General features: G+C 43.8%; 1 protein-coding gene across 1 annotated transcript; it reads right to left on the reverse strand.

The window, feature by feature from the left end:
- Positions 1-870: 870 nt before the first annotated feature.
- On the reverse strand, positions 871-11,289 carry NIFK (nucleolar protein interacting with the FHA domain of MKI67). The gene is made up of 7 exons (XM_010860825.1): positions 11,103-11,289; positions 9,887-10,024; positions 4,640-4,748; positions 2,806-3,017; positions 2,215-2,283; positions 2,023-2,091; positions 871-1,754 (listed from the first exon to the last, which is right to left on the reverse strand). Exons 1-7 carry the CDS (start codon positions 11,205-11,207, stop codon positions 1,566-1,568), a joined length of 891 nt encoding a protein of 296 aa, XP_010859127.1. The 5' UTR covers positions 11,208-11,289; the 3' UTR covers positions 871-1,565.
- Positions 11,290-13,572: the final 2,283 nt, after the last annotated feature.

Raw genomic sequence — 13,572 nt, forward strand, 5'->3', positions numbered from 1 at the left:
GTGATGATGATCAGTACAATGCTGGAAGAGGAGTGTCTGGGCAGTAGGTCAGGAAACAGGGAAATAATAAAAATCTGTCAGGCTGCATTGGTAAGCTTATCTGGTGCTTTCCCAGAATGGAAACCAGATGGACTTCTAGATCCACAAATTCAGACATGGTTCAAAGAGTTAGGCAGTTCTGTTACTCATTCAATTTAATTAAACATAATGAACATAGTCTGTATAGGGACTAATCTAGAGCTAAGATGTTCTTTGTATGTTTATTTTTGGGTGCGTGTGGCTCTGTTGGTACTTGTGGGCTTTCTCTAGTTGCAGTGAGCAGGGGCTGGTCTCAAGTTGCGGGGCACAGGCTTCTCACTGCAGTGGCTTCTCTTGTTGCGGAGAATGGGCTCTAGGTGCGCAGGTTCAGTTGCTCTGTGGCATGTAGAATCTTGACCAGGGATGAACCTGTGTCCCTTGCACTGACTGGCAAATTCTTAACCACTGGACCACCAGGCAAGTCCCTATGCTCTCTGTGTATTAAAACTGATTCACCTAGGTCAGTATTATCATCATAATATGTAACAAATATTACATGAAAAAACGTTTGGTGGTAATGAATCCTTTTAATGAAACTGAATTAGCTGATCCCTTGTGGCTCAGCTGGTAATGAATCCACCTGCAATGCATGAGACCTGGGTTCAATCCCTGGGTTGGAAAGATCTCCTGGAGAAGGGAAAGGCCACCCGCTCCAGTATTCTGTCCTGGAGAATTCCATGGACTGTACTGTATTAGTCCCCGGGGTCGCAAAGAGTCGGACATGACTCAGAGATTTTTACTTCACTTCAATTAGCTGACACATTTCAAGGGTATCAAAACCTTAAAAGATCATTCAAAGGCAAAACCCAACAATTTTTTATTTCAGGATATCCAAGTTCCCCTTGCATACAAAAAAACAGAAAAAGTTTATCAGGTGGTCACTACATGAATCTTGAAACCAAATTCCTGATTGATGATACTGATATAAGATGGTAGTTACTAATCCATGCCAGCCCACCACAAACTAATTTAACGTTGGTAAAAATGATCATATATACATAAATGAGTCTCTATTAGTACTGACACCTCCTTCTCACTCCCCATAGAATTTGACTTCTAGTTTCAGCCATCTGATGGGTTAAATGTGCTTGGTCTAATAGAGAACTATTTTGATGGTCAAGCAGGATTTTCTTTATTTGATGGTAACAACAAAGGTTACAGTTTAGTACTTAAACCAGCAGTTAATAGTGATCTTCTCTCCAGGCAGAGTAACTAAAAGCACCTGTGAAAACTGCAAAGAAAACTAGGGACAGGACAAGAGGCAGTGGAAGCCTGGCTGCTATAAACTGGTGTGCACCCCTGCATTCCAGCAAGGGCAGGGGAGCCAGAATCACCGACTGCTTTCCTCAGGGACTTGAATTGACAGTTTTTTCCCAACTATCTTGTTACTGGTTGCATTCCACTGTACCCAGTTAAATATAAAGAATTAGTCTTCTTAATAAAATCATCTTTTCAGAAGAACTATATACAATACATTAAAAAAAAAATCACTGATTGTGTTTCCTTCGTCTTTTTTTCTTTGAACTTGCAGGTGGTTGAGTCTCCTGGGTTTCTTCTTTTACACCAGATATGGGCTGTTTGAAAACTATTTCATTATCTTTATCATCATCATTCATTTTAGCCACTTCAGATTTTCGTTTCTCCAAAAATGCTGGTGTACAAACTGGTGTGGGACCCTGGGTTCAAGTGAAAGATTATAATACATAAATGTGGGAAGACATTAGGAATGACCCTCTCCCGCCACCACTCCTCTATTTTTATAAGTTACACATATTATTTTTGGCCTCTTTCCATCATTTGATGATATAGCTGCACATGATCAAGCGCTTAGGTGCTGATCACACTTCGTTACAAGACTGAGCAAGCAAAGCGACAGTAGCAGCAACTGCCTTTCCTCCTTTAAACTGCAATACCGGATTCCCAGAATACTGAGGACAATCTTACCTGGCTATCCACAGCCTTCTCAGGAGTCTCAGGAGTGACTGAAGCGGCTTTCTTCTTCTTACGTAAAGCCTTCAATAAATTTTAAGAGACTACATCAATCTGCGTGTTGACTAGATATAGTGGTCCTGAATGGACTTCCCCATTTATCTTTTTCTAATATCAAGTGGGTAATATGATAAGCAAAAGTTTTACCTGGTGCTTTCTGGAATTTTGAGGACCAGTGTTTGAAGCATTTTCCTCATTTTTATGTAATACCTTAACCTAAATAAGCATACAGAAGTAATAGAAAAAGAAGTTGTAAAACTAGCAGTCTCACATATGTATATTTTAAAACTTACCATTAGATCATTATACATAGGCTTATTAGTTAATTCTGACATAGACTTTTAGGACTATTTCCAACTTAAAAGGACCATGAAACAAAATTTTAACTAAAATGGCATATAAAGGATGGTCATTTTACAATCTTGGTATTTACTGGTAACATACAATAAACCAAACATTTAATCCTGGCAATGACACCTTTACTAGTAATCTACAAGCATTATGGTTTTCGGTCAAATAAGGTTTCACTCAATCATCTAAAACTACTAAATCAGGTACGTGTTGCAAATTGGTTAATCCCTTTCAGGATTTCCTCCCCTGTGTGGTGTAACAGGAAATACTAGGACTGCTTGTCAAACCTACAAAGACAAGCCTACAATGACTGCAGTGTCAAAAATTCAGTCAAAATCTCATAGGGGGAGATACTGGGTTAGACATTTTATACAAAGGAATACACACCAATGAAGGGAAATTATAATCAATCCCCTTTTTAGCCAATCTCTTCCTGAGTAATTTTTCCTTCTTTTTAAACCGCTCCTCCATCCGTAGCTTTTGAACAAGTGACCGATTCTGATTGTACCGTTTCACTGCTGGATATGATGGCCTTTTAAATGGCATATGCCACTCTCTAAAAAGTTCTTCATGTACCTTTTCAGGTGGTATAAAATGACCTACAATTAAAAAAGAAAGAAAAAAAAAAGTTTTCAATCAAGTAGGAGGGAGAGGATTTTAATGAGAACTCCAGACTCTCCCTTGTGTCACTTGTAGCATAATCAAATTGATGTGTCCCCCATTTACAAGGAGAAGCCTGAAAGAAAAAAGCAGGTACCCAAGGGAAAGTCAGGCAGCCCACAATTATCCACCACTCACTCACTGTGTGCCAAGAACGATTCCAGGACTAGAGATACATGAGTGAACAAGACGAGTGCATAGAGGAGAGTGTGGAAATTAAGTCTTAGGGTTCCCGAAGCTAAAAGGACTCCCACTTTTAGACTGTGTGACTCACGACAGCAGAAGCTCTTACCTTCTGGCTCATATCCTCCAGGCACCTGCTCAGGACTAAGGTAGCTCACTGCTTATCTGTATCTCTCTGCTTAGGGATGCACACTGAGCCCCTTATGCGGGGAAGCCAAAATCCCTGGGATCTACCCTCCACCAGTGATAGATGGTACACAAATATCCCAGTTTCTGTGCTTGTCAGCTGGGATAATTCTGTTTCCCAAGGTGACCAGTAGGAAGGAGCCCAAATGCCTAAATAACCCTCTTGCTAAAATACCCTTTACTGACTTCCTTCCTTCCTTTACTGTCAAATCTCCACTCCTTACAAGTATTTCCCTGGGATCACCTCCAAGACAAACTACTCCCCTGCAAAAAAAAGAAAAGGTGGGGATGTGGCTAACACCTCATATCGGAGTTCGGCACTGTTTGTGCCACCCTTCAGAAGTCAGGTGGAGCACAGCAGGGATCTCACACACGTGGTCACCCAATCACCCACTTCGTCCTGGCAAGAGCCACATTTTTCATGTGTGAATAACACCCAGGATCTCAGGGGGCTCCTAGGACCCTCTCTCACAGCAATAGGAACTAAGATGGAGAGGTGTGACCTGGGTGCTGGCTCTGGATGAGCTGCTCTGGGGAGGCGGGTCGGTGGGAGCTCCACCTCCTGCGGGATGAACGTCTCATCTGCTACTGTCGCCCTTGTACTTCCAATGGTTTCTCTGCAGAGGAGCTTCAGCCAAGGCCATGAAGACTGGCTGACATGTGACTCCTCACCCTGAAAATCATCCTGTCTAGGACCATTAGTGGTTTCCGCTGTCCTCGGCATGTATTCTAAACTGTGCTTTACATGGCTTCTGGTAACCTGACCTTTATTCATCTATTTTCTCGCTATGCTCCTTGAAGGCAATTACGTTTGTCACTGGTTTGGCATTTGCTGTCCCCCCACCAAATTCTCAGTTCCACCCCTTCACCTGGCTGTTATTTAATCTTCAGGTTCCAACTTTAATGACTCTTCCTCAGGGAAGCCTCCCACACCTCACCAGGAAGCCCTTCCTATTTACTCCTTAAGGAAACTGTTCCAACTCCATCTCAGCAGAAAACAGCTCTCACTCCAGAAATCTTAAAATTCCAGTTCAAACCTATCTTGAAAATGCACTTAAATTGTTGCACCACCACTTAGGAGACTCATCCCAGGGATAAGGTGGGATGTCCAAGCAGCTAAGCAACCTCCCATCGCAGCCACCGTCAGCAGGAGCATCCCTGAAATCCCACAGGCTAAGAATCGGGTACTTACACTTCAAGAGTCTTTCACCAAAAAGGTAGTTGTTCATTGTTTCAGCAGCTATTTTGGCAACATCTTCAGATTCAAACTCCACAAAGCCGTAGCCTTTGCTATTTCCAGTCTGCAATGACAAATCCACCACAAAAAGCAGAACAATTACATACTAATGTACCACCAAACCCCTAAAATGTCATTAATGTACAATAGCTGTGTCCGACTCCTGCGACACCATGGACTGTAGCCTGCCAGGCTCCTCTGTTCATGGGATTTTCCAGGCAAGAACACTAGAGTGGGTTGCCATTTCCTTCTTCAGGGGATCTTCCCCATCCAGGGATTGAACCTGGGTGTCCTGCACAGCAGGCAGATACCGACTGAGCTACCAGGGAATTCCCAGTAGGAATAGCATTAAGGAATCACATTAAGACACCTTTAATTTTCAACTTCAAATCACATAGTGTGCAGACTGTTACAGGGAAAGAAAAGATCCAAAATAGTCTAAATTTGCCTCTGGTTTTGAAGATTTCCTGGGATTATAGTTGGAATTTATTCAGTAGCAACAGCCAACATAAAGGAATCTGGTAGGCTCCATAGTCCTTTATTCATTGCCCTCATGGGTGGTCGTATTATCCATCTACTTGGGAGATGGAATAAATGCGTCACAAAAATACAGGTAATGTAATTCCCATTTATATGAAAAAAAATGAAAAGAAATCAAGTCAGTGTCTCCCAGCCCATCAATAAAACATCACATTCACTGTCATGTTTAACAATGACTGACCATCTCCACAGCTGAGGGCACAGGACCAGGGACCACTCTCTGAGAGACACACATGCTGGGTTCTGGCCTCTACACCATAACATAATGAGCTTGCTAACAAGAGTTCTAAAGTCCAAATGCTCAGGTTTGGATCTTAGCTCTGACACTCAGATAAGGAATGTTTAAGCCTCAGTTTTTCCTAAAATGAGGATAAAATAAACACTCTCATAGAGTTGCCATGAAAACACAAAATAACTGGCAAGTGCTCCACACTTTTGTCAAGTACTCAATACATGTTACTTTAGGGTGGCAGGGTATGCCTACCCCACATCTGCTCCTCTGGCAAATAATTATTGAGCTGAAGGTACTGAGAAATAGAACAAGAAACTCTGCCCTCCCCTTATTTACCTAAAAATAGGACACAAATTTAGAAAGGTTCCTCTCCCTTCCATCAGAAAGATGTTAGAGGAATCCACACAACAAACTTTACTAAGCAGATTTTATCACCAAGATCCAAACCTGGGCATTTGGACTTTAGAATTCTTATGAGCCTCCTGATATTTGCCTCCCCACAACTTGCAACCACATAAACTCAAAGCACTGTTCCCTCATCTTGTCACTCCTCAAAGTTCTCACAACCCTTTCTTTGAGCACTCCCATGAGTAAGCAAACATTTTAGTCTCTTTTTAATCTGTTTTTCAGTCCAATTTATAGGGTCTCAGCCTAGGGCAGTAGGAAAAGAACTTTCCCTCCTCTACAGTTCCAATTCTTAGTGACAACAACTAGGAAAACTTTACAATCTTGCATTAAACAAACTATTTTCGGATATGGCTCAAAACTGGTCATGTGATCCTGGAAATAAGAAACTATTCACAGGCTGTGTGGCTTAACAAGAGTTGGGAGCCAGGAGGCTGACTCCTAGCTGTGCTAGTGACTAACAATCAGGACACAGCCACCACCTAGAGTCTCAGGTTAGTTATCCGCAACAGGATGATTCTAGTAAAACTTTAAATGTTTGACAATCCTCCTACCATCCCAACTCTCACTCAGGAGGGGAACGATGGTGGAGTGTAAGACACTATAATAAATCTTTTGAAATCTGATGTGAAAATACATGTCAAGTGTCCCCCAAACCAAACACTCAAAAGCCAAAACCTTGACCTAGTAATCCAAGAAAGTTAAAAATACCAAGCAGATAGTTAAAACTGGGGTGGGTAGCTTTATAATATGCAACAAAGCTGGAAATGTTACATTTCAGTGCACTGCATCAAGGAGCAGACTTTCTAAGACAACTGGCCTCAACTCTTTAAAAGAGCCAATGTCAAGAAAAACCAAACAAGCAAAACAGGGATAGAGAGACTGTTCTACATAGGATGAAGAGATAAACCATCAAGTGCAATGTATAAACCCTAACTAGATCCCAGAATGGCAGGGACTATTGCGGATATTTGAAGAGGGGCAGTAAATGAGATTATCACATTGTGATTATGTAGCACAATGTCCTTCGGAGAAGGCAATGGCACCCCACTCCAGTACTCTTGCCTGGAAAATCCCATGGACGGAGGAGCCTGGTGGGCTGCAGTCCATGGGGTCGCTAGAGTCGGACACGACTGAGCGACTTCACTTTCACGCACTGGAGAAGGAATTGGCAACCCACTCCAGTGTTCTTGCCTGGAGAATCCCAGGAACAGGGGAGCCTGGTGGGCTGCCGTCTATGGGGTCGCACAGAGTCGGACACGACTGAAGCGACTTAGCAGCAGCACAATGTCCTTATTCTTAGACTTATGATGATGTATTTATACTAAAGTATTACAACTGTCACTTTCTTCAAAAGGTTAAAAACCCAAAAAGGTATGTACGTTTTTATAGACATGAGAAGAGATGAAGCTAATGTATCAGGATATTAACAATGAGTGAATCCAAGGGAGGATGTTCATTACACTTTCCTTTCTACTTCCCTGTCAACATCTTCAGAACACAAGGCTGGTGAACACAACTGCACTTCATTATGGAAAAACACTTACAAAATAACAACCCACAAAAGGCAAAAAAAAAAAGTCTTTGAACAATAAGGGCAAAAACATGAATAAGTGTTTCACAAAACACCAAAGGCTGATAAACAAATAATGATACTCAATCTCACTATTGCATTCATCTCACGTGCTAGTAAAGTAATGCTTAAAATTCTCAAAGCCAGGCTTCAGCAATATGTGAACTGTGAACTTCTAGATGTTCAAGCTGGTTTGAGAAAAGGCAGAGGAATCAGAGATCAAATTGCCAATATCTGATGGATCATCGAAAAAGGAAGAGTTCCAGAAAAACATCTATTTCTGCTTTCTTGACTATGCCAAAGCCTTTGACTGCATGTATCACAATAAACTGTGGAAAATTCTGAAAGAGATGGGAATACCAGACCACCTGACCTGCCTCTTGACAAACCTATATGCAGGTCAGGAAGCAACAGTCAGAACTGGACATGGAACGACAGACTGGTTCCAAATAGGAAAAGGAGTACGTCAAGGCTGTATATTGTCATCCTGTTTATTTAACTTATGTTCAGAGTACATTATGAGAAACACTGGACTGGAAGAAGCACAAGCTGGAATCAAGATTGCCGGGAGAAATATCAATAACCTCAGATATGCACATGACACCACCCTTATGGCAGAAAGTGAAGAAGAACTAAAGAGCCTCTTGATGAAAGTGAAAGAGGAGAGTGAAATAGTTGGCTTAAAGCTCAACATTCAGAAAACGAAGATCATGGCATCTGGTCCCATCACTTCATGCAAATAGATGGGGAAACAGTGGAAACAGTGGCTGACTTTATTTTTCTGGGCTCCAAACTCACTGCAGATGGTGACTGCAGACATGAAATTAAAAGACGCTTACTTCGTGGAAGGAAAGTTATGACCAACCTACACAGCATATTGAAAAGCAGAGACATCACTTTGTCAACAAAGGTCCATCTAGTCAAGGCTGTGGTTTTTCCTGTGGTCATGTATGGATGTGAGAGTTGGACTGTGAAGAAAGCTGAGCACAGAAGAATTGATGCTTTTGCACTGTGGTGTTGGAGAAGACTCTTGAGAGTCCCTTGGACTGCAAGGAGATCCAACCAGTCCATCCGAAAGGAAATCAGCCCTGAAGGACTGATTGGAAGCTGAAACTCCAATACTCTAGCCACCTGAAGCGAAGGGCTGACTCACTGGTAAAGACCCTAATGTTGGGAAAGATTGAGGGCAGGAGGAGAACGGGATGACAGAGGATGAGATGGTTGGATGGCATCACCAACTCAATGGACATGGGTTTGGGTGGACTCTGGGAGTTGGTGATGGACAGGGAGGCCTGGCGTGCTGTGATTCACGGGGTCGCAAAAAGCTGGATATGACTGAGCAACTGAACTGACTGAATCTCACTAAAAATGAGACAGATCATTCTACACTCAACCAGAGGATATATTATAAAGTGCTATTTTTCAAACTCAGAGTTTGAAGAATTTAAAAGTTGCCCTTTTAAAGGGCAGCAGAATCAATTTATTATGCCAGAAAAGTATTTTTAAATAAACTGAATGGGAAAATTAAGTATCATCTTCCTAGATTTTTATTTCAGTTAATGTTTACGTACAGGTACATGTGTGCTGGCTTGTGCTGTAAAACTTACTTCTTATTGTGGATTCAAGGTCTGAAAAATACTATTCAAGAGAAAGTCACCTATACCTGCACAAAGAATGTTCCCAGCAGTTTCATCGACAAGACTGGAAGAAAGCTAACGTTCAACAAGAGGGTGGATCAACAAACTGCAGCATATTCAGGCAGTGACAACAGAGCAGGGACAAGTAGTTAACTCTGTTCTGTTGTAAGTTAAGTGGTAAAATGTGAAAAAACTGTATCAAGAAAAAAAGAGATTCCAATAACAAGAATTCTGTGGTTACAAGTATTGTATGTGGGAAAAAAATAAAGTTGGCCACACCTTATTACTGAAATAAACCACACAAATCTTTATTAGGAGGTAGGTATGATACAGTGACATTTTTACAATACTTTGTGTATCAGGCACTGTTCTAAGAATCTTATACTTATTACCTCATTTAAGCTTTGATTCAATACTCCTGAGAGGCTGGTGCAATTTTGCTCATATTTTAAATCAGAAAACAAGCACGCAGGTTATAGAATTTGCCCAAAGTCACACAACCAATAAGGTGTAGAGTCCAGCCTCACACTTAAGTTCATGAACCCTTGGGTTAGTAGTTATAGGATAAAAAGGACTCACTAGGATTGCCAATTTAATTTGAGGAACTGAGGCAATTACCTTAAAAAAAAAAAAAAAAGTAAAATACACATTCACAGGAATACTAATTTTGTTCTCCATCTGCTTCAGGTTTTAGACCTTATCCAATCCCTTTCTGGAATGAAGTGTGAAAATTGAACATGCAAACATGCTCCAAAACCTGTCAAGGATGATATGCTTTTGGAAAATAAAAATCTAATTCAATACAAAAATCTTACCTTTTTACTCCTGGACAGTCTGAATCTTGTAACAGTGCCAAATTGGGAAAAATATGCTCGGATCTGGGTTTCATAAAGGGTTGGTGGTAAGTGGCCCACGTAGATTACTCCAGGAGTAGGTTTTTGTTTCTCCTGTTGCTGAAAACATAAAGACCAGGGAAATATATATATATATACATATATGTTTTTAATTAGAAAAAAAAATCACACTGCAACAAAACTTGTGAAACTCTGCTCTTAGATTAAGACAAGAGATCAAAACCCCAGAAACTATAAAGAATAATAGTGAAGAGACTTATGGTTGCCCGGGGGTGGGGGGGAGGAGGGGTGGGAGTTTAGGGTTAGCAGATGCAAACTATTATATAGAAAATGGATAAACAACAAGGTCCTACTGTATAGCACAGGAAACAATATTCAACACCCCAGGAGAGATTAACACAACACTGTAAATCAACTAAACTCCAATGGGAAAAAAAAAAGGGTGTCCTCGAAGACAATCGCCAAGCAGTAGCCTGTCTTCTCAGCTTCCCTCTCCGAGCACGAATACTCAGTAACTACACGCTGAATTAACAGATAAAATCTTCTGGCCTAAGAACTCTAACAAACATACCCTTCAATATTGTTTGCAGATCACCATTTACTCGCACCCAAGTAAAGAAACAATTTTAAGACGTCAGTAAACCTCCACGAAGCCTACTAACCTTTTAGTATCTCTGTCCTCGAACCCCTGCCTTCGGTAATACAGAATTTAAGCTTTCCCGTGTACATTTTATGATAAAATTTTGGGCAGATATTATTGAACTTGATATCAGGGCCCCCAAACAGCAAACAGAACTTGGGTAATACTGTCTTTTAAGAATTCCAAAACCACTAACCAGGCAAACAAACCTCCCCAGTTCGGGGGCCCAGCCGAAGTAGGACTGGAGCTGATCCGCGGGACGAGCGCCGACCCAACAGCTGGCTCTCCTCTCTTCGAGCATCCCCGCGATATCCACTCCTTACCTTACCTCCGTAAGGACCCTAAAGTCCGCGCGGCCCAAAGCCGTCACTTCTCGGTCCTCCAGAGGAAACCTCGGCCCGCAAGCTCTTGAGGTCGGGGCCCGACCTGGGTGACGCCGGACGAAGCACACGCTTGGGGAGGCCGAGGCGCGCGGGCGGGACACCCAGACCCGGTCCGCCACCTCCCCTCGCGGTCGGGCCCGCGCCGGCCGCTCACCTTGGTCGCACGCCGACGAACCTGAGCCACCTCCTTTTTAAATTTGGCATCCTCCTGCGGGTTTAGGGACAGGAGTGGCTTTGCCGGGCCACCGAACGCCGCCATTCCGCCAGCTCGTACTCCGACGAGACCCACGCGGTACACCCGGAAACGCCAGGCCCTCTGCTTCCCCAAAGCGGAAGGGAGGGCGGGGCCTGCGGCACGGCTCCGGGGCGGAGCCTGGGTGCACGGCTCGGGGGCGGAGCCTGGGCGACAGCGTAGCGCGGGGGCGAGGCATAGGGCGTGGCGCAGCGCTGTGAAAGGGCTCAAGGGGCTTCTGGCTGGCAGGTGTCGTCTGGCACGTTCGGGGTTGCCTGCATTTGGAGGTGCTCATTCGCCTGGCTGCTCAATATTTAGATATCCTGCCTGACAGTGATTCTACCTGCCAACGAGGTCGGCTCTGTGTCCGGGAGCTCCCCTTGGGAGGGCTTTTCTAAGCTGATCTGATGCTTTTAGCAAGGGTGTCGTCTTCTGTTGCCTACAGGAGATGGCTTTCACTCCTTGCATTGTTGCAGGGCTGGCCTCTTGGCTGTTCTCAAAATTAGATGTTTGATGTATGAGTCAGATACGAGTCAGATACAGAGCAGGTTCTACGTTCCCTGAGGGTCCCTTCCGTGTGTGTGTGTGTGTGTGTATGTGTGTGTGTGAACAGTCCCCTCTATTCCTGACATCTCTTAGTTCCTATGGGGAGGGAAAAGGAGGAGCAGAGTAGGGGAAGACGGCAAACTGACGGGATCTTCTGGGAGATCTCCTCTCAGATTTCTCCGACCCGCTTCAGGAATTCCTGGCCTCCAAAGGATCAGGTGGTGACACAAGTCTTATCAAAATTGAGTGAGCATGTGGATTGCCAATTCTGATTCCTAGGTGGGGGCAGGGCCTCAGGTTCTGTGTTTCTAACAAGCTCCCAGGTGAGGCTGATGCTCTGTGGATTACACTTTGATTATCAGGAGTAGAGACATGGGGAACTGATCACTGAACTGGGTTGAATTGCTGTCCCCTCAAAAGATATGTTTAAGTCTTCACCTCAACACCTGTGATGCAGACAGGATCTTTGCTGATGTAATCATGTTCAGATGAGGTTGTTATGGAATAAGGTGGGCCCTAATCCAATGATTAGTGTCCTTATAATAAGGAAACTTGGACACACACACACACACACACACACACACACACACACGGAGAATGCCACGTGATGATGGAGGCAGAGATTGGAGAGATGTCATAAACTGAGGAACACCAGGAATTGCTGGAAGAGGTAAGGGACTATTCTTCCCTAGAGTCTTCAAGAGAATGGCTCTGCCAAAATCTGGGACTTGGATTTCTAGCCTCTAGAACTGTGGGAGAAGACATTTCTGTTGTTTCCAGCCACCCAGTTTGTGGTCATTTGTAATGGCAGCCTTAGGAAACGAATACAGTTACCACTTTGGTGCAGCCTTAAATGATGTTCTGAGGAAAACACTTTGATTAATCTTGGGGCTTACTTGACACCTTACCATGAGGTAGTGGAAGAACTCTTGGATGTTCACAGAAAGCTACCAGGACACCCTCCCCTTGGCCTTCACCTGATCATAGAAGTCTGCCCTTAACTGGGGACAGAGTCTCAGCCCTTGAATCCTCACTGCATCCCAGACCTGTTTCATTTTCCCCTTTCTGAGCTTGAGTCAGTCACAGCGCCTTCAATGACGTATGCTCTGGCCCTGCCAGGGACCATCTCGTTCTCCTCTGACTTTGCTGTCTAGAGCCCAGGGATTATAGGAGTTGTGCTCTTTTGGTCAGAGAATCCAGAAGCCCACTAGACCCTTGGCCATGTCACTGGGGAAAAATCCTCCTCCTCTCAGGTGGTACCTCAGTTTTCTTAGCCATAAATAAGATTTTGGGTGAGATGATTGTTAAGTCTCCTGGGTGGAGGTGGGGGAGTCTGTACTGTTTAGTGGCAGCAGCATCAGTACTAATGATCAGAATGGCAGCTGGCCTTCCACATGCCCAGGTAATAGACGTGGGCTGCCTATATTTGTCTCTTCCTTCCTTCTCTCCTTCTTAACTTCTTTCCCTGTTTTCCTCCCTCTCTTCCTTCCTCCTGATTTGCATGTAGAATGGGGAGGCTACTTGGGTGAGATGGTTCTCACTGAGTTAGACTGTCCCATACACACTGCCTTGGCATCTGTCCCCAGCACTCATTGCCAGCGCCACCCAACCCCAGTCACTTAACAACGTGTAACAAATGCCTCCCAGGCACTTCCCCAGACCAAGTGGACTGTTGAGTGAGCTCACTGCAGTTCTCCCCATCTTTCTCCCCCTCTGTCTTCCCATGCCACCCCTCACTTGGGATAGAATATGGGCACGTCTTTCCCATGGTGCCACTATCATCACCTATGGGCTGGGGGCCCAGCACAGCAAGGGCTGCTTGCTGGGGTTGATGGCAGGGGGTGGG

Source organism: Bison bison, unplaced genomic scaffold (assembly GCF_000754665.1).
Source record: "Bison bison bison isolate TAMUID 2011002044 unplaced genomic scaffold, Bison_UMD1.0 scf7180017864471, whole genome shotgun sequence".
NCBI lineage: Eukaryota > Metazoa > Chordata > Mammalia > Artiodactyla > Bovidae > Bison > Bison bison.